The sequence below is a fragment of the Trichomycterus rosablanca genome, chromosome 4 (genome assembly GCF_030014385.1).
Source record: "Trichomycterus rosablanca isolate fTriRos1 chromosome 4, fTriRos1.hap1, whole genome shotgun sequence".
In the NCBI taxonomy this organism is placed as follows: domain Eukaryota; kingdom Metazoa; phylum Chordata; class Actinopteri; order Siluriformes; family Trichomycteridae; genus Trichomycterus; species Trichomycterus rosablanca.
Genome location: NC_085991.1, coordinates 53,825,285 through 53,850,727, shown reverse-complemented (window position 1 = coordinate 53,850,727; position 25,443 = coordinate 53,825,285). Strand labels below are relative to the sequence as shown.

The window sequence follows — 25,443 nt, the reverse complement described above, 5'->3', positions numbered from 1 at the left end:
CAGACGCCGATTAACACACTGAAATAAAGCCCCCGGGTAAGTTAAGATAGGTGCAATAACCATTGGTTATAATCCATCAATCATTAACTGTTTTGTTACTGTACCCATACAATTTCCTCCCACTTTCCAAATACAGGCTGCTTCTATAAGTGAAAATATGAGTAAATGTGTTAAAAGTATTCAAATACATTCAGGCAACATGTAACAAATGGGCTACAGGCGAGAGACAAGGGGCGGAAACACACGCAGAGATGTTTCATAATATTTAATAATCACAAAAGACAAGGGTACACAAGACCAGACATACTAACACATGACCTAAGCTAAATGTTAATGCTAATCTAAACACATACAACATGACTATCCTAAACCTAAGCTAATAATGCTAAAGCTAAACACATGAACTGACTAACACAAAACATGTACAAGACTAAACAAGACTTAAACAAGACTTAAACAAGAAGCATGAGGTAGCGCTAGAACCAAACCTGATTAAACCGAGGAAGAAAACCAGACCAATACCTGAGCATGACAAACCAAAATAGTTGGAAACGGCCTCCTTAAATGCCCTGAGCATTACAACCTAAACGAGGTGCAGCTGTGGATAATTAACAGGACACCAATCATAATGTAACAATGAGCTCCTGTGTGCCACGCCCCCCTCCCCATGAGCACATTGTCTCCCATGTTTCCCTGCACTAATTAGCTCCAGCTGCCCTCTATATAAGAGGACAGCTGGAAAATAGACGTTGGGAACTGTTTTGGCTTTTGTTTGGCTTTGGCCAGGTTTCTAGCACCAGGTTTCTAGCACCAGGTTTCTAGCACCAGGTTTCTAGCACCAGGTTTCTAGCACCAGGTTTCTAGCACCAGGTTTCTAGCACCAGGTTTCTAGCACCAGGTTTGTTTAGCCTTGTTTCCCAGTGTTGTTTTTCAAGTTTGCCATGTGATCTTAGTTTGCCATGTGATCCTAGTTTGCCATGTTAGCCTAGTTTGTCATGTTTGCCATGTTAGCTTAGCTTGCCATGTTTGCCTAGTTCGTCATGTTAGCCTAGTTTGCCATGTTAGCCTAGTTTGCCTAGTTTGCCATGTTTGCCTAGTTTGTCTAGTTTTGTCTCTTGTTTCTTAATAAATGCTTGTTTGCATCTCTGCGTGTGTGTCCGCCCCCTTGTCCCGTCTTAGCCCTGCGTTACACATAATAAGGGGCATTAGCTTGAGACAGAAAACACTCCAGCATGCGCTCCCAGAGAGATGAGTGCGGCACATAAACACTGGGAGGATCCAGAGGCTGGATTCATGACACAACACCTACAATGTCAGATTTATAGTTTACATGTTAATGCACTGAAAATGCCAGTACAGAGGATTTAAGATAAACATTCAAACATTAAGAAATGTTTCACATGTCTATTTTTATTTATTTATAGTTCATATCTCATGCAGTTGCTGGGGTGTTGCTAAGTGGCTCCTATGATATCTCTGGCGGTTGCTATGAAACTGTTATTAGCTGGATGCTATAGTATCCTATATGGTTGTGAGGGTGTTGCTATGGTGGTCTAGTTAGTTGGTCGGGTGCTGCTAGTTAATTATAAGTTATGGCATTTCATTGCCATTTCATTCCCAATGTGTTTCTAGAAAAAACAGTAGTGTTGCACACTGCATTACATTCATTAATTAGGACTGAACTTCATTAACAGGGCAGATGATCAGCGGTGCTGAATTTTCACCCTCATCAAGACCGGGATTAAATACTGGATAGAGTTTCTCAGTGAAAGCCTGACCAGTGAAAGAGTAGATATGAGACTCATTCTCAACATCATAGAAGGAGACCAAACCCTCCTCATAATCCACAAACACCCCCACCTTCTGAGGAGCCTGTTTCAGTAAGAGGGGGACAGAGGGAGACTCAAGAGCCTCATATTCACTGTAATTTCCCAGAAGCACAGACCAATATCCATCACCAGGACTTGGTATAATAATTCCCTTCCTGTTATTGGACTCTCTGGTCACTCCTAAATCCCACTCAGTCTTCCCTTTAACCTGAACCTCATAGTAAAATCTCCCTGAGGAGAATCCCTCCTTTCCCAGCACATAGACAGAGAAATCAAATCTCTCTGGATTATCAGGAAAATTCTGTTGTTTGCCTCCATCGGTAACTTGTTTTCCATCATCAGACAGGATCAGGTAAGAATTTGCTGTATCAGGATTCAGATTCACGTCCACTGAGAGAAAGAGACACAATTTACACCCATTTTATCGTTACACAGTGTGTATTAATGAAGAAATCTAGATTTCATCATGTGATGAGTGAGAGCTCACAAACCTGCATATTGTTGAATTCTCTTCAGTTCTGGCTGGAATAAAATATTATTTAACAAAATTATTTAATGTTAGAAATCATTTCTGTCAGAAACTGGATTATTTTAAAGTGATGATTATAAAGCACAATATGAAGCTGGAACATGAACATTAACCAACACACAGTGTGGTGACCAACACTCATAGAAGCTTCAATAGAGAAAGAAAGATCTACATACACCAAATAAACTAAATGTGTTTTTTACCAGACTAGCTTTCCTAAAAATGACACACTGTGCTGTTGAAGTGAAGGAGAGTAAAAAGCTTTACAGTGTCAGCAGCTCTCCCTTGTGGAGAAAATAATACATGATAAATGTGAGTAAGTGACTGAGTTACAAATGATTCCTCTGCTCAAACAAAGGTTTTATAAACAATAATCACTCACCCATTCCGACGACCTTCTTCATTTCTTCATCAACACATTCCTGAAGCTGATCCCGAGCTCTCCTCAAAGTTCCAACATTCAAAAGCTGAATACTGACGTCAGTCCAGTTGTTGGTGGGTGGAGGTCTGCACAGGGACGGGTACATCTACAGTACAGCAGGAGAGAGGAGAAATCCCTCAGCATGACCAGTGCTGTCCTGTCATGTGCTGCATTACTGTTATGAAACAGAGGGACTCTGACCTGTAGGAGATGGAGATGATCCTCAGTGTTGGAGATCTGCTCCAGCTCAGTGTTTTTCCTCTTTAGCTCAGTGATTTCCTGCTCCAGATCTTTAATGAACTCTTCAGCCTGACGCTCTGCTGCTCTCTGCTTCTCTTCCATCACTTTCAGCAGCTCAGCCTGGTTTCTCTCAATGCTGCGTATCAGAGCTCTGAAGATCTCCATGCTGTCAGCTTTCTCCTTCTCAGTGTTTTTCTAACAAATGAAACATCAACATCAAATGTATATGGTTTCATTAGAAATAGTAGTTCTCCTCATGTATCTTTAGAAATGAGAAATAGTCGAGGAGAGCACGACTTTTCTTACTTTGTGAAGTTCTACAGATTCTTCAATTTCCTCAATCTTCTTCAGTCGATCCTGGATCATCTGCTCAATTTCTGCTTGTGTTGCTCCTAGCTGAGTCTGTAAAATATAAATTATACAATAAATTTGAAAAGGTAGTTTCTGTATTTACAGAAATAATTCAAATTAAGTATAAGTTTAATGTTGTTATGTAAAATACAGTATATCAGTGCTTGATGAGCTCCCTCTCACTCCCCACAACCTACAGTTGAAAGCAAATTCTTTTAAACATTTCATTTTTAACGTTTCTGTTTTATGATTATTAGCACCCTGAATTAAGCACTTTGTACAAAAACACTTGCTTTGTTAATGTAATAGCACTGAGTGTACTTATATAAAGGTTGATAGGATTGAATAATCTAGCGTAATCATTCTTAGAGCAACTCTTAAAACTAGAATCGTTCCAGATCCTTCTGGCTTTTAGGTTCTCTCTTGTTGACTCCCCTTTTTAGCTCACACCACAGCTTCATCAAAACCCTATGGTAGGGGTATTGAACTAAAATTGAAATAGGTCCAGTTAGAGAAAATTTCTTGAAGCAAAGGTCTGTAATGTCTATTTAGTGATATATTATTACTGTATTTTTATACAGTAAGTCCTCGGGTTACAGCGGACGTCGCCATCTCCCATACATTTATTAAGAAAGTCTTGTTCCCTCATTCCGACGTATGGCGTTTGCGACATAAAAACAAAGTTCGCGCGGGAACTAGTGGGCGAGCGTAGAGGATGAATACATCGTCCGTAGTCAAGTCAAGTCAAGTCAACTTTATTTATATAGCGCTTTTTACAATATACATTGTCTCAAAGCAACTTTACAAAATCCAGGACCAACAGATACAAAAACCCCTGTTGAGCAAGCCGAGGGCGACTGTGGCAAGGAAAAACTCCCTGAAAATTACAGGAAGAAACCTTGAGAGGAACCAGACTCAACAGGGCCCATCCTTCTTGGGTGGTCTGGAGGATACTTTAAATAAATACACGATTTACACAAATCATACAAACACAGAATTGAATGATCTAAAAGTCATACAGTGGTAATAAATAGATAAATAAACAATTAAATAATAATAGAGTTGTTATCCGCTCTAGTCTTCAATAAAGTCTGTAGTGATTTCTTGTCGTTGCAATTACTCCAGACCCGTCACATCTGACAGGAGCAGCATCGTTGTCCCGGCAGTCTCGACTTTAATCCTTAACCTCGGCGGGTAAACAGGTTTCCATCAGAATGCCCTCGGGGTAAAACAACAGAGAATGTAGTTAATAATGTACAATGCTAGTTGACAAACAGTTTTACAGAGAGTTTTAGACTCCGGCAGCCCTAATTATTACAGCATAACTAAAAGGGAGAGCGAGCAGGTAACAAGGTCATGAAGGCTTTCACAGGACATCAGCGCCCACCTCTCCTACCCAAACCAGAGTGATTGGACAAGAGAGGCAGAACGACAGCGACCCAACATCCCTGATCACCACAAGTTTCTATGACCAAGAACCCCCAAGCTCTGCTCCTTTGTCTATATTAATCAAAAGCCTGAGAAAATAAATATGTTTTCAGTTTAGACTTAAACATTGAGACTGTGTCCGAATACCGAACAGAGGCAGGAAGATTATTCCAGAGTTGTGGAGCTTTGTAAGAAAATGCTCTTCCACCAGCTTTGGTCTTTTTAATTTTAGGAACTATAAGTAACCCTGCATCTTGTGAACGAAGTGGACGTGCTGGGTTGTAGTAATTAATAAGCTCACTCAGATACTGTGGAGCCAGACCATGTAGCGCTTTATAAGTTAGTAAAAGTATTTTGTAATCAATGCGAAATTTAACTGGCAGCCAGTGTAGAGATGATAGAACAGGACTGATATGATCAAATTTTTTAGTTCTAGTTAGCACTCGAGCTGCTGCATTTTGAACTAACTGGAGTTTGTTTAAGGATCTACCAGAGCATCCAGTTAGAAGAGCATTACAATAATCTAACCGAGAAGTTATAAACGCATGGATCAGTTTTTCGGCGTCATTAACAGATAGTATATTTCTTATTTTAGAGATATTACGCAAATGATAGAAAGCAACTCTAGTAATATTATTAATGTGTGTATCAAAGGAAAGATCTGAATCTATTGTGACACCTAAGTTTTTTACATCTGGGCTGGGAGTAACAGAGAACGTGTTTAGGTTTAGCACCAGGTTAGACAACTTGTCTCTTGCAGCTTTAGAGCCAACAAGTAAAACCTCAGTTTTATCTGAATTAAGTAAAAGAAAATTACACGACATCCAGTTTTTTATGTCGTTTACACAATCTTCTATCTTACTGATTGTGTCAGTATCATTTGGTTTGGCTGATATATACAGCTGTGTGTCATCTGCATAGCAGTGAAAGTTTATGCCATGTTTATGAATAATTTCACCTAGTGGAAGCATATAGAGTGTAAATAATAGCGGTCCAAGTACCGACCCCTGTGGAACACCACACTTTACTTTTGTAGTTTCTGAGCATTTATTATTTACATAAACGAATTGAGAGCGGTCAGTCAAATATGATTGAAACCAAGAGAGTGCGAGTCCTTTAACACCTACTGTATTTTCTAGCCTCTCCAGTAAAATGTTCTGATCGACCGTATCAAACGCTGCACTAAGATCTAATAGAACAAGAAAAGAGACACATCCATTATCAGAAGACATTAACAACTCGTTAACTACTCTAATTAATGCGGTTTCGGTACTATGGTTGGGTCTAAATCCTGATTGAAATTTTTCATGAATACAATTTTCATTCAAATAAGAACATAGCTGTTTGGAAACGACTTTTTCTAATATCTTTGAGACAAAAGGAAGGTTTGAAATTGGCCTATAATTAGATAAAACATGTGGATCAAGATTAGGTTTTTTAATCAGGGGTTTAATAACAGCACTTTTAAACAATTTAGGTACATACCCAAGGCTAAGGGATGCATTGATTAATGTAAGCAGGGGCTCTACAATAGCTGGGAGTAAATCTTTAAGTAAATGAGTTGGAACAGGATCGAGTATACACGATGATGACTTCGATGATTTAATCAACACAGTTAGTTCATTTTGGGAGATTGGATTAAAGGAATTTAGTTGGATTAACTCGTTACTATTATCACCAATGCTGCTCGGAGTGAGTTTATACGTAACATTGGGAAGTGACACACTCTGACTCTGAAGTCGTATTTTTTCTATCTTGTCATTAAAGAATTTTAAAAAATCATCACTGGTACAGTCAGGCGGTATATTAGATTCAGTTTCATTGACGTTTTTAGTTAATTTGGACACTGTCTCAAAAAGGAATCTGGGATTGTTTTTATTTTTCTCTATTAGGGATGAATAATATACAGATTTAGCTTTTATAAGTGCATGTTTATACTCAGTTAGAGCATCTTTCCAAGCAATCTTATACACTTCCAGTGTAGTGTGACGCCACTTACGTTCTAATTTCCGTGCTGCTTGTTTAAGTGCGCATGTGTGGTCATTGTACCATGGAGCAAGTTTTTTCTCCCTAATCAGTTTAGTTTTGAGTGGGGCTACGTTATCTAAGGTTGTGCGCAGTACGGTCTCTAGGTTTTGAGTTGCCTGATCTAGTTCTTTAGGTTCTGATGCTGATATATTTGGTAATTCTGGTAGGCAGTTTATGAACGCTGCTGCAGTTGCAGATGTAATAGTGCGCTTACATTTAAAACGATTTGGTTGCTGTACCTTATTGGACAGGGACACTTCATATATTAGTAGGGAGTGATCAGAGATTAAGTCATTCTGTGGTATAATTTCCAGGTTGTCTATGTTTATACCATAAGTAAGTATTAAATCTAAGGTATGTTTACAGCAGTGAGTGGGTCCTGTTACATTTTGGGTGATGCCTAAGGATTCTAAAATAGAATCAAACGCAATTTTGAGTGGATTACACTTATCCTCATAATGAATATTAAAGTCACCAACAATTAGAGCTTTCTTAGTTGATAAGACTAATTTAGAAAGAAAATCGGCAAATTCATTAAGAAATTCTGAGTAAGGACCAGGAGGTCGATAAACAGTAACCAGTTTAAACATACTATTTTTATCAGATGAACATTTATTGGTTATGTCAGAGATAAGAACTTCAAACGAGTTTGTTATGGGAGATGATTTTACAGTAAGACCTATGTCTTTATCATAAATTGCGGCTATTCCTCCACCACGACCGCTAAGACGTGGCTTATGTTCATAACTGTAACCCGGAGGAGATGCTTCATTTAAACCTAGATACTCATCAGGTCTAGCCCAGGTCTCGGTTAAACACAGGGCACTAAGACAATTATCTGTAATTATTTCATTTACAATTACTGTTTTGCATGCAAGTGACCTGATGTTTAGAAGTCCTAACTTTAGTTTAGCCTTACTAGGGTTTTCATGATGCTCATTTAGATTAATTTTAATTAAGTTATTATGACATACTTTTTGATTTTGTTTTGGCTTACACCTGCCACGGTAAACAGACACAGTCTCAATGGTTTGTGACCTAAGGATTCCGGGTGACGTCCGATGGCGACTCGCAGACAGTCGGTTAGGCCTGTTAGTCTGCTGCCTGGTCTTGGCTCTGGATAGTCATTTAACACTATCTGCCGCTACACTAACGCGGTGGTAAAGCCTGTCACCTATGCTGCAAGAAATGCGAGCAGCACCCTCCCACGTGGGGTGGACACCATCCAGCTTCAAAAGACCAGGCCTTCCCTCAAAGGTGGACCAGTTATCTACAAAATCAATGCAGTTTTCTGAGCACCATTTAGACATCCAGCGGTTCAGCGACAACAACCTGCTGTAGGTTTCGCCACTGGGTCGAATCGGTAAGGGGCCAGAGCACACTACTGCCTCAGACATCGACCTAGCTAACTCACACACCTCTTTAACATTACTCTTAGTAACCTCAGACTGCCGTAAACGAACATCATTAGTGCCGACGTGGATAACAATCTTCGAAAATCTACGATTAGCATTAGCCAGCACTTTCAGGTTTGCTCTGATGTCAGGCGCCCTGGCATCCGGAATACAAGTGACTATGGTTGCTGGTGTCTCTATGGGGGTTGCAATACGCACGTGTCGGAGCTGAGAATCTCCTATAACCAGAGCACTTACATTAACAGGCTGCTCAGCGGGTGGCTCACTGAGTGGGGAAAACCTGTTGGACACGTGCAACTGAGATGGTCGGTGCTTTTCCCTACGACTATGTTGCCGAGACGTCACCCAGTCGCCCCGCTGTGAGGGCTCTAATGCCGGAGTCTGGGGTTCTATACCTGAACTGCTGGCATTCGGGACTGCTACAGCTGAATCTAAGCCCTCACTAGTAGTAGTCTGTTCTAACGCCCGAATGCGCCCTTCTAACACTGAGATCTTCTCCGTTAGACTAACCACTAATCTACACTTATCACATGTAAAGTTATCACTAAACACGGAGAAGGAATAACTGAACATGTTACACTCGGAACATGGATATAATGCTCCTGCTGGGGCCATAGTAACAAAGAAATATACTTAGCTTTACAAGATGAGTTGGAGATGATGTTTATGTTGGATTCACCGGCGCTTCTGCTGGTAGTCACAGAAGAACGGCTTTAATTCCGGATGAAACAGGCGATGATAAGCTGGAATACAAAAACCACCAACCAAAGCAACACAAATGCGCTTCGTTCGGACAAAAGCGGCTGTAATTCTAAAGGAAAACGGTGTTATGCGCTGGTGTACAAAACAAATAAACGCGCTTCCTACGAACAGAAACGGTTATAACTCCCCACAAAACAGAGGTGTTTTAAGAGCTGAAATACAGAACACAACCAAACACAAACGCGCTTCGTGCGGACCGAAAACGGTTTTAATTCTGGATAATTATGATGTTTATGCGCTGAAGTACAAAAACAAACAAAACCGGCTTCGTTCGGATGCCGGTAGCAGAAGTTTCCTAGTTTCCAACACAGCACGAATTTACATTAGTAAACACAAGCGCTTTTTTACGATAAACAAAATAAAACTAAATCAACAACACACGGAAGATTAACGTATAAATTATATGTTTAAAACATACGTATATAGAAAGTTATTTAGCTAAAGGCTACAAACAAACAACTAGGCTAGCGTCATCCGTAGGAACGGATCTTCGATGTAAGTCGAGGACCTCCTGTATATATACAGTGAGGAAAATAAGTATTTGATACACTGCCGATTTTGCAAGTTTTCCCACCTACAAAGAATGGAGAGGCCTGTAATTTTTATCGTAGGTACACTTCAACTGTGAGAGACAGAATCTAAAAAAAAATCCAGATAATCACATTGTAAGATTTTTAAATAATTAATTTGCATTTTATTGCATGAAACATGTATTTGATACAATGGAAAAACAGAACTTAATATTTGGTACAGAAACCTTTACAGAGGTCAGACGTTTCCTGTAGTTCTTGACCAAGTTTGCACACACTGCAGCAGGGATTTTGGCCCACTCCTCCATACAGATCTTCTGCAGATCTTTCAGGTTTCGGGGCTGTCGCTGGGCAACATTGAGTTTCAGCTTCCTCCAAAGATTTTCTATTGGGTTCAGGTCTGGAGACTGGCTAGGCCACTCCAGGACCTTGAAATGTTTCTTACGGAGCCACTCCTTAGTTGCCCTGGCTGTGTGTTTCGGGTCATTGTCATGCTGGAAGACCCAGCCACGACCCATCTCCAATGCTCTTACTGAGGGAAGGAGGTTGTTGGCCAAAATCTTGCGATACATGACCCCATCCATTCTCCCTTCAATACGGTGCAGTCGTCCTGTCCCCCAAAGTATGATGTTTCCACCCCCATGCTTCACGGTTGGGACGGGTTGTACTCATCCTACTTCTTCCTCCAAACACGGCGAGTGGAGTTGATACCAAAAAGCTCTATTTTGGTCTCATCTGACCACATGACCTTCTCCCATGCCTCCTCTGGATCATCCAGATGGTCATTGGTGATCTTCAAACGGGCCTGGACATGTGCTGGCGTGAGCAGGGGGACCTTGCGTGTTCTGCAGGATTTTAATCCATGGCGGCGTAGTGTGTTACTAACGGTAATCTTCGAGACTGTGGTCCCAGCTCTCTTCGGGTCATTGACCAGGTCCTCCCGTGTGGTTCTGGGCTGATTCCTGACCTTTCTCAGGATCATCCTTACCCCACGAGGTGAGATCTTGCATGGAGCAGCAGACCGAGGAAGATTGACAGTCATCTTGTGTTTCTTCCATTTTCTAATAATTGCGCCAACAGTTGTTGCCTTCTCACCAAGCTGCTTGCTATTGTCCTGTAGCCCATCCCAGCCTTGTGCAGGTCTACAATTTTGTCTCTGGTGTCCTTAGACAGCTCTTTGGTCTTGGCCATGGTGAAGAGGTTGGAGTGTGATTGATTGTGTGAACAGGTGTCTTTTATACAGGTAAGGAGTTCAAACATGTGCAGTAAATACAGGTAATGAGTGCAGAATAGGAAAGCTTCTTAAAGAAAAACTAACAGGTCTGTGAGAGCCAGAATTCTTGCTGGTTGGTAGGTGATCAAATAAAAATCATACAATGTGATTATCTGGATTTTTTTTTCTTTAGATTCTGTCTCTCACAGTTGAAATGTACCTACGATAAAAATTACAGGCCTCTCCATTCTTTGTAGGTGGGAAAACTTGCAAAATCGGCAGTGTATCAAATACTTATTTTCCTCACTGTATATATACATATATATATATATATATATATATATATATATATATATATATATATATATATTATAATATATATTGATATATATTTATATAAATAGCCTAGTAGTTGTATCAACATCTGCATGTAATCAATAACTGCCTGTCAAATCAAATGTTTATTTATTAGGATTTTAACGTCATGTTTTACACTTTGGTTACATTCATGACAGGAACAGTAGTTACTCATTACACAACATTCATCAGTTCACAAGTTTATATCGAACACAGTCATGGACAATGTAGTGTCTCCAATTCACCTGACTGCATGTCTTTGGACTGTGAGAGAAGACCGGAGCACTGGAGGAAACCCATACGGACACAGAGAGAACATGTAAACTCCACACAGAGAGGACCCGGACCGCCCCACCTTATCAAACCTTTCTCTTATCAAATTAGGAGAAAATAAAAAAAATCTGTGCTCCAGTGGGAAGTAAGAACAGAAATGAGTCTGTCCATTCCGGATTAAATGTTCTATATTTTTCTCTCCCTTTCTGTCTCACTTTCTCCGGCACAGTCGTGTGTATCTTTCCCTTCTTTTTCTCTACGTTTGCTATCTTTCTTTGTCTTTTTACCGTCTTTTCATGTATAACTCGCCTCTAACTCTCTCATCTGTCTGCACTGTAGAGTCGCAGTGTTTACCACCTGGAATGCACAGACTTGATTGGCTGAGTGGTGTCACGTGGGAACTTGCATGCAATTGGTCTGTGTGTTTCTTCATCCACTAAACCACGACCATAAAGACTACAAAAGCTGTGCCGGTTAAAATAGAAGTGCCCCGTCAGGTTTGAAATCATAACCTTCTGTTTTGGCTGTAGGTCCAGGTCCGTATGGGACAGCTTCTGGGTCCGGACCCCGACCGCGGTCCGCCTGTTAGTGACCCCTGCCCTATGGGATCACCATAGTAATTGCTTAATTTTGTTTTAATTCTACAATTTCTTGTTTGTCTTTCCCCTGCTGAAAGTAAGGATAGACTAGCATTGGGAAAACTACCCAGCTAATTCCTAGCAGAGGCAAACTGATTTTGTTCAGAAGCTCCTGATGCTTTTTTGAGTAATTTTACAAAATGGGTTCTAATAAACATTTCAGGGATTTTGGCCAAAATCAACTTAGGAACATGATTAAACTAAACTTGTATTAGTGTTTTCAATGTGGGACTAATCCAAAACAGACATATTTCAGGAGTTTATAACTTACCAAGGCTTCTGAAGTGGGTATGCACATTTCTGTCACTTACCTTCTTCTCTGCACTCTCCTCCTCTACAGGAACTGTGTTGTGGTTCTTGTGCTCTGCTTCAGTGCAGAACTGACAAACACACGTCTGGTCGTCTCTACAGAACATCTCCAGAGGTCTCTCATGTTTCTGACAGATGTAATCCTCCAGGTTCTCCACAGGATCTATTAGTTTGTGTTTCTTGAATGAAGAAATTTTTTCATGAGGTTCCAGGTGAGTCTTACAGTAAGAGGCCATACAGATCAGACAGGACTTCAGAGCTTCACGTTTCTTCTCACTGCAGACCTCACAGAACACCAGAGATTTGGCAGGTTCTCCTGCAGTGCTGCTTGATTTTACCTGAACTGGCTTCCTGAATTGAGCAGCCAGACCAGAGATGAAGGTGTTAACATGTAGTTCAGGTCTTCTGGGGAAATCCATCTTACATACTGGACACTGGCAGTGTGAACTGGTGTCCCAGCACTCTTTGATACAGGTCATGCAGAAGTTGTGTCCACATGAAGTAGAGACTGGATCAGCGAACACATCCAGACAGATGGAGCACTGGAGCTGATCTTCAGACAGGAAACTGCTGGAGGAAGCCATGACTGATAGAGAAGGTACAGAAACACAAAAATGATTCATTTAGACCTCAGGAAACTTCTTACATTGTTTATGAAGAATCAGCAGTGTTGAAACGCCACTCTTGGGGTGTTGAGAAAACTGCCCTATAGACAATTAAAATGTGTTGATGCATTCAGACCTCAGAGAACTTCTCACAATGTTCGTATTTAGCAGCTGAATGTAAAAATAATGCAGTGACACAGCTGGTGGAGCAGATGTTGCACTACAACATGGGTTCTAAGAACCTAGGCTCAATCCTCCCCTCTGGTCCATTTAGTTTTCTCTTAGCTCCCAAAAACATGCAGGAAGGTGGACTGGCTGCTCTAAATTACCCCCAGGTGTGAGTGAGTGCATGAAGATTTTAGACAGCCGACATTTCCACATTTCCTACATTGTCCACAACCCAGCACAAAGCTGTTAGTGGAAATGACTGAATAAATATATTGTTTAGTTTAAATACAGTTGCTGTGATTATTTTTTTTTTTTATTATTAAATAAAGTATCTCAATTATTCCCTTTGTATTCCCTTTAATAAAACACTCCATTATCCTAAATTGTGTCCCTTTAATGCTTAACATATAGAAAACAATTCCATGTGGCTTGATGTTAAATCGAGTGACAAATGAGACACACAGATCATTTTACTGCAACATGAAGAAAGAAAATTAAGACAAACATGCTGCTTGTTCACTGTCCTGCTGTCTCAGTCAGTTTTCTGAGTGAACTGTTTGTAATTACACCTGCACAATTCTCTGTATTAGTACTAACACTCAATTCTTCCACTAGACGCATTTGGTGGAAATTCCCCAACATTGTCTTACAGCACTGCGGGAGCATGGGAATATTCTTTCATTTATATTGGGCATTTGTAGCCTAGTGGTTAAGGTACTGGACTTGTAAGCAGAAGGTCACTGGTTCAAGCTCCATCACTGCCATTCAAACCAATGGCATGGGGTGGCACAGCGCGCTAGCATGTCAACTAACATCTCCCTCCATGTACCGAAAATGGTTAAATTTGCTGACAAGCCCGAACTTGCAAAAAAAACCACTATTTATTAATAATAATAAATAATAACAATAACAATAATAATTTATTCATGTTTGAAAATAACTCCGTTCGTTTCTCCACACCGTCAGCCATGTTTTTTTCTGTCAGAGAGGAGCTGCCGCAATGAATTCTGAGATTGCCTTGATCACTAAGGACACTTCCGATGCTCACTCGTTCTTGAGTCAAAATAACATTGAAATTTTAAGATGCCTTAGTAGTGAGGATATTAAGGCATCTAGGATTTCAAACAGCCTCCTTCTCGGGAGCGTGTAGGATGACGTAAAATGCGTCTATGTAGAGAGATCACTAGCTTTTCGAACACACCCCATGTGTGTACAGATGCAGCTCCTCTCACATCTTACATGCTCACCTCGCACCTCCCATCCTGCTCTGCTGTGTTTTGTTGGGCTACCATCACGTTTTTACATTTACATTTACATTTTCGGCATTTAGCAGACGCTTTTATCCAAAGCGACTTACAGTATTGTGACAGTATACAGTCTGAGCAATTGAGGGTTAAGGGTCTTGCTCAAGGGCCCAACAGTGGCAACCTGGCAGTGGTGGGGCTTGAACCGGCAACCTTTCGGTTAATAGTCCAGTTCCTTAACCGCTAGGCTACAAATGACACCTTGTTTTTATGTTGTTAAAATTCTAACAGACATCATCAGTACACTGGAAGGTGTTGGAAGGTTGTAAGTTTTAAATACTTTGCTTTGCAGATACAGAAATAGGGTAAATTTGACAGACACACCTTACGCACTTTGCGCAGCCTACGCACATGAATCGGAGCATGTGCAGTGAGGCTCTCATTCCGTGTTTCGGTGAATGAGTGCTCTTTTTTTTTACTTTGTGCTTATAAATGCTATAAACAGAATAGCATTGATTTTTTATTTTATATTAACAGGACACATGTATTCGGTCACTATTAAAAATGTACAAATGTATTCACCCAGCAAACACAACTATGTGGTATGAGTTAGCTGCTTTGTGGTGATACAACATGATGGTAACGTTGTGAGAAAGTAAAGCACCAGAAACAAGAAATCGGACCGCTTTAAACAACTGAATTTATTTACAACCCTACTGAGAGCAGCTACTTACTAACAATGTATGTATTACAATAATTTTCTACCCACGAGCGGTTAAACTGGTCACTCCTACAACATCTACCAGGACATAACATACCTTTCTGACTGTCACTACCCAACCCTGCACAATAAACTCATAAGACTGTACTTTTATTGCACTCACACTTTTACTGGACTTTGTTTACCTAAACCTAGCTGCTAAATCTACTACCTCAAATCTGTCTATGCACCTTGTATTGTCATTGCACCTTGTCTAAACACCTTATGTATGGAAATTTTTTGGTAACCTCCCCCATCCCCTCCTCCCATTGTCTTTGCACTATTGTCTTTTGTTGTCTGCACTGGAGATGTAGCCTGACAGTGTTTCGTTATACTGTACAACCCTGTATTGTATAATGACTATAAAGTTGAATTGAATAATACACTTAAAAGTCATGAAAATTTGATGATGCATCTACCTTAATTATTTAAAAGTATCGGTATCTGCGATATCGGCCCTGTATTTACTTGGTATCGGATCGATACCAAATTTTGCAGTATCGCACACCACTAGTATCCAGTTTGTGCAGAATGTAATTAAACTACATATATGTGTAACCCCATCTTTTGGAACATCATGCTATAACGACACTCAGCAGTCTGGATAGCGGATGCAACCTTGTCAGAAATCTGAAAACCTTTAGGTTAAGTGTGAATCCCATTGATTGGCAGATTCTACTTCCAATGATAAAAACTAAAATAAAAGTAATAACGCCAATTAAATAACTAATGTAGTAAGTCAGAATGTACAGAATACCCTTTACTGCAGACTATACTGAATGTACAAGAAAAGAAATCTTAACAAAACCATCAAATCTTTATTATTATAGTATTATTATAATATAAAAAACTCGCTGTATCAGGTTGTAAAAGAGCAAAAAAGAAACTTCTTAGTTGGCAAACTGGAGGGCTGTGTCTCAATCCTCATGTAAAATCATACACAGTGTGCTTTAAACACATTTAAACATCATTGGTCAAAATCTAATGTAACACAGTATTTAGTATGCAGTGTGGTATTTGGGCCTCATACAACGAGTTTCAATCTGATATACTGTAGTTTCATTAGTTTTACATTACTAGTCTCAGTCTCCTTTCTACCTGCCTGTTGCCATTTTTACCATTTTACCCCCTTTATTATTTACCTGCAGTATTTTAGCTGCTTGAAGCTTCAAACTGGAGATGATGATGAACCACTAGAAGCAAATCAGTTCTTACCGTTTCCTCTTTACTTTCGTTTCTTCTGAGTGACGTCACGCTCACAGTTTGTACCAGTTACACATTTTAACCACCAGGTGGCAGAAATTTACCAGCAGCGCTGTGAAAAAGTAATCACCCCCTTTCTGATTGCATCTGTTCATTTATATTTTATATTTATATTGTAACGCTCTGGGGCACAAAAATTAAAAGAGGCACAGCCGTATCTCTCTGCTTGCCAGTCAGTCATACGGACACAACAGTGCATCTGGTAAAACCTGTTAAACTTAAACACTAAAAAGATGAAGTGATTAAAGACCAAAGTGGGCATCGTTACTTTGCCAGGGATAACAGGGTATAACACCTCATACCCTGGAGGTGTTTCGACAGAGCACCTTCAGTCACAGACTGATTTCTCCCAAATGCAGGACTGAACGCTACAGGAAATCTTTCCTTACAACTGCAATCAGACTGTTCAACAACTCATAATAATTCAAAATAATTCATAATAATTTATAATAAATACCCACTTTTTGTATGCTGAGCATGCACCATAAAACCAATGTTTACATACCTAATAAATCCCTATGTTTTGTGTGCTATGCATACACCATAAAAAGTGTTTACATGTATATAGAATCATACTGTAAATTTTTATTTTTATTGCTTGTTTTTATACTGTAAATGAATGTTGTATGTATGCAAGAAGTTGTTGTTGTCTGATGTGAGCTGCTGTAACAAAGAAATTTCCTGCAAAGGATCAATAAAGTATCTATCTGTCTGTCTATCTATCTGTTTGTCTGTCTGTCTGTCTGTCTGTCTATCTATAGGAATTAATGAACAAACTAGGACTATTATAACATAAAAGTTATCATAGAGTTTTGTTTATGTTATACATAATCCAAAATAATAGACATATAGCGTTTTGTCTCTTTAAGAAAACAGAATGAACAACAAATTGCCGTTGCATTACTTTTAGTATTGTAATGGCATGCTATAATGGAGCTAACATACATGAAACACACACATCACAAATCTTTGCCTCCAAGATGTCAAATGCAGACACAATGTAAATACATGAATAAACAAATATATAATGATGATATGAACTTAACGCTATAAAAAAAATATGCAGGTTATCTGACCTACGGTCAGAAGCGTGGAGAGACATATTTCACAGCCTGTAGGTTAGCTAGCGTTACCAACACTAGCAAATAAGTGTAAACAGACACCAAATTACCATAAAAGGTTTTTTTTTAATAACTGGAATAATAGTCTGTTTACAAGTTTATTGTAGTTAATTTTTTTGTTTATTATATATATATATATATATATATATATATATATATATATATATATACAGTTATTCCCATAAATACTGTATTTGGACAGTGACACAATCTTCATGATTTGGGCTCTCCATGCCACCACATTGGATTTGAATCAGAATCAGAATCACTTTATTTCGCCAGGTATGTTACACATACGAGGAATTTGCTTTGGTGATACACACAATAATACACACGATAGTCCACATAGTAGTACAAACAATACACATAGTACAGATAATTACACGTGTATGACATGTAACATAGAACATATTTAACAGACCCGACAGCACACGGACTGTTAACCAGTATTTACCAACATTTGCCCAGGAGAACAACTTTGGTTAAAAAGTGTTACAGCCCTGGGGAAAAAGCTGTTAGCATGTCTGGATGTGTTTGTTTTTATTGTCCTGAGTCTTCTGCCAGATGGAAGAGTTTGAAAAAGGTGATGTCCAGGATGAGAGGAGTCTGCTGAAATTTTGCCGGCACTTTAAGCACGCTGCTGTTGTAGATGTCCTGAAGCGTTGGCAGACTACATCCAACGATCCTCTCCGCTGTCCTGATTATACGCTGGAGTTTGGCTCGTTCATGTGATGTTGAGGAACCAAACCAAATGGTGATGGATGATGTAAGGATGGACTCTATTATTGCTGTGTAGAACTGGATCAGCAGACTCTGTGGCAGGTTGAATTTCTTCAGCTGTCTCAGGAAGAATATTCTCTGCTGAGCCCTCTTGGCAATGGAGAGTGTGTTCTTTTCCCACTTTAGGTCCCTGGTCCCTGGTCCCCTTTAGGTCCACTTTAGGTCTTGAAATGAAACAACTGAGATGCAATTGAAGTGTAGACTTTCACGTTTAATTTAAGGGATTGAACAAAAATATCCTATGAAACGTTTAGGAATTGCAACCATTCTTCTACAAAGCCACCTCATTTCAGGGGCTCAAAAGTAATTGGACAAATTAACTTTACCATAAATAAAATTTTCATTTTTAATACATTATTGAGAATCCTTTGCAGGCAATGACTGCCTGAAGTCTGGAACCCATGGACATCACCAAACGCTGGGTTTCATCCTTTGTGATGCTTTGCCGGGCCTTTACTGCAGCTGTCTTCAGTTGTTGTTTGTTTGTGGGTCTTTCTGCCTTAAGTTTTGTCTTAAGCAAGTGAAATGCATGCTCGATCGGGTTGAGATCTGGTGATTTACTCGGCCATTGCAGAATATTCCACTTCTTTGCCTTAAAAAAAACTCCTGGGTTGCTTTCACAGTATGTTTTAAGTCATTGTCCATCTGTACTGTGAAGCGCCGTCCAATCAACCTTGCTGCATTTGGTTGAATCTAAGCAGAAAGTATATCGCTGTACACTTCAGAATTCATCAAGCTGCTTCTGTCTTCTGTCACATTATCAATAAACACTAGTGACCCAGTGCCATTGGAAGCCATGCATGCCCATGCCATCACACTGCCTCCACCATGTTTTACAGAGGATGTGGTGTGCTTTGGATCATGAGCCATTCCAAGCCTTCTCCATACTTTCTTCTTACCATCATTCTGGTACAGGTTGATCTTAGTTTCATCTGTCCAAAGAATGCTGTTCCAGAACTGGGCTGGCTTCTTTAGATATTTTTGTCGAAGTCTAATCTGGTCTTTCTATTTTTGAGGCTGATTAATGGTTTGCACCTTGTGGTGAACCCTCTGTATTTGCTCTCATGAAGTCTTCTCTTTATGGTAGACTGCCTGAAGAGTGTTCTTCACTTGGGTGGATGTTGTGAATGGGTTTTTCTTCACCCTGGAAAGGATTCTGTGATCATCCACCACTGTTGTCTTCCGTGGATGTCCAGGCCTTTTTGAGTTTCCGAGCTCACCAGTGCGTTCTTTTTTCCCCCAGAATGTACCAAACTGTTGATTTGGCCACTCCTAACATTTCCGCTATCTCTCTGATGGATTTCTTCTTTTTTGTCAGCCTAATGATGGTCTGTTTCACTTCCATTGAAAGCTCCTTTGACCGCATGTTTTGGGTTCACAGCAACAGCTTCCAAATGTAAATGCCACACCTGGAATCAACTCCAGACCTTTTACCTGCTTAATTGATGATTGATTAATGAGGGAATAGCCCATGCAGCCCATGCAGCCCATGAAGTAGCTTTTGAGATAATTGTCCAATTATCTCAAAAGAGATACCACCGGAAGTGAGACGTCACTTCCGGTGGTACGCACGCTGAGACGCTAGCCTAGTTGTTTGTTTGTAGCCTTTAGCTAAATAACTTTTTATATACGTATGTTTTAAACATATAATTTATACGTTTATCTTCCGTGTGTTGTTGATTTAGTTTTATTTTGTTTATCGTAAAAAAGCGCTTGTGTTTACTAACGTAAATTCGTGCTGTGTTGGAAACTAGAAAACTTCTGCTACCGGCATCCGAATGAAGCCGGTTTTGTTTGTTTTTGTACTTCAGCGCATAAACATCTTAATTTCCCAGAATTAAAACCGTTTTCGGTCCGCACGAAGCACGTTTGTGTTTGGTTGTGTTCTGTATTTCAGCTCTTAAAACACCTCTGTTTTGTGGGGAGTTATAACCGTTTCTGTTCGTAGGAAGCGCGTTTATTTGTTTTGTACACCAGCGCATAACACCGTTCTCCTTTAGAATTACAGCCGCTTTTGTCCGAACGAAGCGCGTTTGTGTTGGTTTGGTTGGTGGTTTTTGTATTCCAGCTTATCATCGCCTGTTTCATCCGGAATTAAAGCCGTTCTTCTGTGACTACCAGCAGAAGCGCCGGTGAATCCAACATAAACATCATCTCCAACTCATCTTGTAAAGCTAAGTATATTTCTTTGTTACTATGGCCCCAGCAGGAGCATTATATCCATGTTCCGAGTGTAACATGTTCAGTTATTCCTTCTCCGTGTTTAGTGATAACTTTACATGTGATAAGTGTAGATTAGTTGTTAGTCTGACGGAGAAGATCTCAGTGTTAGAAGGGCGCATTCGGGCTTTAGAACAGACTACTACTAGTGAGTGCTTAGATTCAGCTGTAGCAGCCCCGAATGCCAGCAGTTCAGGTATAGAACCCCAGACTCCGGCATTAGAGCCCTCACAGCGGGGCGACTGGGTGACGTCTCGGCGACATAGTCGTAGGGCAAAGCACCGACCATCTCAGTTGCACGTGTTCAACAGGTTTTCCCCACTCAGTGAGCCACCCGCTGAGAAGCCTGTTAATGTAAGTGCTCTGGTTATAGGAGATTCTCAGCTCCGACACGTGCGTATTGCAACCCCCATAGAGACACCAGCAACCATAGTCACCTGTATTCCGGGGGCCAGGGCGCCTGACATCAGAGCAAACCTGAAAGTGCTGGCTAATGCTAATCGTAGATTTTCGAAGATTGTTATCCACGTTGGCACTAATGATGTTCGTTTACGGCAGTCTGAGGTTACTAAGAGTAATGTTAAAGAGGTGTGTGAGTTAGCTAGGTCGATGTCTGAGGCAGTAGTGTGCTCTGGCCCCTTACCGATTCGACCCAGTGGCGAAACCTACAGCAGGTTGTTGTCGCTGAACCGCTGGATGTCTAAATGGTGCTCAGAAAACTGCATTGATTTTGTAGATAACTGGTCCACCTTTGATGGAAGGCCTGGTCTTTTGAAGCGGGATGGTGTCCACCCCACGTGGGAGGGTGCTGCTCGCATTTCTTGCAGCATAGGTGACAGGCTTTACCACCGCGTTAGTGTAGCGGCAGATAGTGTTAAATGACTATCCAGAGCCAAGACCAGGCAGCAGACTAACAGGCCTAACCGACTGTCTGCGAGTCGCCATCGGACGTCACCCGGAATCCTTAGGTCACAAACCATTGAGACTGTGTCTGTTTACCGTGGCAGGTGTAAGCCAAAACAAAATCAAAAAGTATGTCATAATAACTTAATTAAAATTAATCTAAATGAGCATCATGAAAACCATAGTAAAGCTAAACTAAAGTTAGGACTTCTAAACATCAGGTCACTTGCATGCAAAACAGTAATTGTAAATGAAATAATTACAGATAATTGTCTTAGTGCACTTTGTTTAACTGAGACCTGGGCTAGACCTGATGAGTATCTAGGTTTAAATGAAGCATCTCCTCCGGGTTACAGTTATGAACATAAGCCACGTCTTAGCGGTCGTGGTGGAGGAATAGCCGCAATTTATGATAAAGACATAGGTCTCACTGTAAAATCAACTCCCATAACAAACTCGTTTGAAGTTCTTATCTCTGACATAACCAATAAATGTTCATCTGATAAAACTAGTATGTTTAAGCTGGTTACTGTTTATCGACCCCCTGGTCCTTACTCAGAATTTCTTAACGAATTTGCCGATTTTCTTTCTAAATTAATTTTATCAACTAAGAAAGCTTTAATTGTTGGTGACTTTAATATCCATTATGAGGATAAATGTAATCCACTCAAAATTGCGTTTGACTCTATTTTAGAATCTTTAGGCATCACCCAAAATGTAACAGGACCCACTCACCGCTGTAAACATACCTTAGATTTAATACTTACTTATGGTATAAACATAGACAACCTGGAAATTGTACCACAGAATGACTTAATCTCTGATCACTCTCTACTAATTTATGAAGTGTCCCTGTCCAATAATATACAGCAACCAAATCGTTTTAAATATAAGCGCACTATTACATCTGCAACTGCAGCAGCGTTCATAAACTGCCTACCAGAATTACCAAATATATCAGCATCAGAACCTAAAGAACTAGATCAGGCAACTCAAAACCTAGAGACTGTATTGCGCACAACCTTAGATAACGTAGCCCCACTCAAAACTAAACTGATTAGGGAGAAAAAACTTGCTCCTTGGTACAATGACCACACATGCGCACTTAAACAAGCAGCACGAAAATTAGAACGCAAGTGGCGTCACACTACACTGGAAGTGTATAAGATTGCTTGGAAAGATGCTCTAACTGAGTATAAACATGCACTTATAAAAGCTAAATCTTTATATTATTCGTCCCTAATAGAGAAAAATAAAAACAATCCCAGATTCCTTTTTGAGACAGTGTTCTTTTACTTAATTCAGATAAAACAGAGGTTTTACTTGTTGGCTCTAAAGCTGCAAGAGACAAGTTGTCTAACCTGGTGCTAAACTTAAACACGTTCTCTGTTACTCCCAGCCCAGATGTAAAAAACTTAGGTGTCACAATAGATTCAGATCTCTCATTTGATACACACGTTAATAATAGTACTAGAGTTGCTTTCTAATATTTGCGTAACATTTCTAAAATAAGAAATATACTATCTGTTAATGACGCCGAAAAACTGATCCATGCGTTTATAACTTCTCGGTTAGATTATTGTAATGCTCTTCTAACTGGATGCTCTGGTAGATCCATAAACAAACTCCAGTTAGTTCAAAATGCAGCAGCTCGAGTGCTAACTAGAACTAAAAAATTTGACCATATTACTCCTGTTCTATCGTCTCTACACTGGCTGCCAGTTAAATTTCGCATTGATTACAAAATACTTTTACTAACTTATAAAGCGCTACATGGTCTGGCTCCACAGTATCTGAGTGAGCTTATTAATTACTACAACCCAGCGCGTCCACTTCACTCACAAGATGCAGGGTTACTTATAGTTCCTAAAATTAAAAAGATCACGGCTGGTGGAAGAGCGTTTTCCTACAAAGCTCCACAACTCTGGAATAATCTTCCTGCCTCTATTCGGGATTCGGACACAGTCTCAATGTTTAAGTCTAGACTGAAAACATATTTATTTTCTCAGGCTTTTGATTAGTATAGACAAAGGCGCAGAGCTTGGGGGTTCTTGGTCATAGAAACTTGTGGTGATCAGGGATGTTGGGTTGCTGTCGTTCTGCCTCTCTTGTCCGATCACTCAGGTTTGGTGACGGTGGGGAGATGGGTCCTGTGAAATGTCCTGATGTCCTGTGAAAGCCTTCATGACCTTGTTACCTGCTCGCTCTCCCTTTTAGTTATGCTGTAATAATTAGGGCTGCCGGAGTCTAAAACTCTCTGTAAAACTGTTTGTCAACTAGCATTGTGCATTATTAACTACATTCTCTGTTGTTTTACCCCGAGGGCATTCTGATGGAAACCTGTTTACCCGCCGAGGTTAAGGATTAAAGTCGAGACTGCCGGGACAACGATGCTTCTCCTGTCAGATGTGACGGGTCTGGAGTAATTGCAACGACAAGAAATCACTACAGACTTTATTGAAGACTAGAGCGGATAACAACTCTATTATTATTTAATTGTTTATTTATCTATTTATTACCAGTTATGACTTTTAGATCATTTAATTCTGTGTTTGTATGATTTGTGTAAATCGTGTATTTATTTAAAGTATCCTCCAGACCACCCAAGAAGGACGGGCCCTGCTGAGTCTGGTTCCTCTCAAGGTTTCTTCCTGTAATTTTCAGGGAGTTTTTCCTTGCCACAGTCGCCCTCGGCTTGCTCAACAGGGGTTTTTGTATCTGTTGGTCCTGGATTTTGTAAAGTTGCTTTGAGACAATGTCTATTGTAAAAAGCGCTATATAAATAAAGTTGACTTGACTTGACTTTTGGTCCCTTGAAAAAGAGGCAGCTACATATTAAAGAGCTGTAATTGCTAAACCCTTCCTCCAATTAGGATGTGAATACCCTCAAATTAAAGCTGATAGTCTGCACTTTAAGCCCACATTGATTGCATAACTGTATGTTGAAGTTGGGACACGATGGAAAATGCAAAGAAAAGTAAATAATGATGTGATGTGAACAGGTGATTGTAATCATGGTTTGGTACAAAAGCAGCATCCAGGAAAGGCTGAGAGTCTCCGATGAGTAAAGATGATCAGAGGATCCAGTTTGTCCACCTCAAAGTTTGTGAACCTCAAAGAAAGATTGAAAGGGATTTGCATGTTCTCCCTCTACAGTGCAGAATATCATTAAACCATTTAAGGAATCAGGAGGAATTTCAGTGCATAAAGGCCAAAGGTGCAAGCTTAATCTGAACACCCGTGATCTTTCATCCATCAGATGGCATCAAGAACCTCCACTCAACACTAGCTGATATAACCACATGGGTGAGGGATTAGTTTATCAAACCTTTATCAAGCTCTACAATACAGAGTTACTGCACAAATTATACTTAACACTTTACTGTGCAAAAAAAAAAGCCTTATGTTAACCATGTCCAGAAGCGGCGTCAACTGAGACGTCTAGGAAGGACCATCACACCGTGGAAACATGTATTGTGGTCAGATGAATCAGCATTCCAGGTCTTTTTGGAAAAAAATGGATGCAGTGTGCTCCGGACCAAAGACGAAAAGGATCCAGAGTGTTTTCAGCAACAAGTCCAAAAGCCAGGGACTGTCATGGTTTGGGGGTGTGTCAGTACCAAGGTCTGTCATGGTATGGGGGTGTGTCAGTACCAGGGTCTGTCATGGTTTGGGAGTGTGTCAGTACCAAGGTCTGTCATAGTTTGGGGGTGTGTCAGTACCAGGGTCTGTCATGGTATGGGGTGTGTCAGTACAAGGGTCTGTCATGGTATGGGGTGTGTCAGTACCAGGGTCTGTCATGGTATGGGTGTGTGTCAGTACCAGGGTCTGTCATGGTATGGGGGTGTGTCAGTACCAGGGTCTGTCATGGTATGGGGGTGTGTCAGTGTCAGGGTCTGTCATGGTATGGGGGCGTGTCAGTACCAGGGTCTGTCATGGTATGTGGGTGTGTCAGTACCAGGGTCTGTCATGGTATGGGGGTGTGTCAGTACCAGGGTCTGTCATGGTATGGGGGTGTGTCAGTACCAGGGTCTGTCATGGTATGGGGGTGTGTCA

The 25,443-nt window shown here is 40.3% G+C and overlaps 1 protein-coding gene across 2 annotated transcripts; it reads right to left on the bottom strand.

The window, feature by feature from the left end:
* Window positions 1-1,671: 1,671 nt before the first annotated feature.
* Window positions 1,672-12,907, bottom strand: LOC134312531 (E3 ubiquitin-protein ligase TRIM39-like). Of its 2 annotated transcripts, none has more exons than XM_062994540.1 (6): window positions 12,326-12,907; window positions 3,326-3,421; window positions 2,981-3,214; window positions 2,741-2,885; window positions 2,321-2,347; window positions 1,672-2,219 (listed from the first exon to the last, which is right to left on the bottom strand). In XM_062994540.1, exons 1-6 carry the CDS (start codon window positions 12,905-12,907, stop codon window positions 1,672-1,674), a joined length of 1,632 nt encoding a protein of 543 aa, XP_062850610.1. The 2 variants fall into 2 exon arrangements, with proteins under 2 accessions (XP_062850610.1, XP_062850611.1); XM_062994541.1 differs by having other exon boundaries at window positions 2,321-2,351; window positions 2,754-2,885.
* Window positions 12,908-25,443: the final 12,536 nt, after the last annotated feature.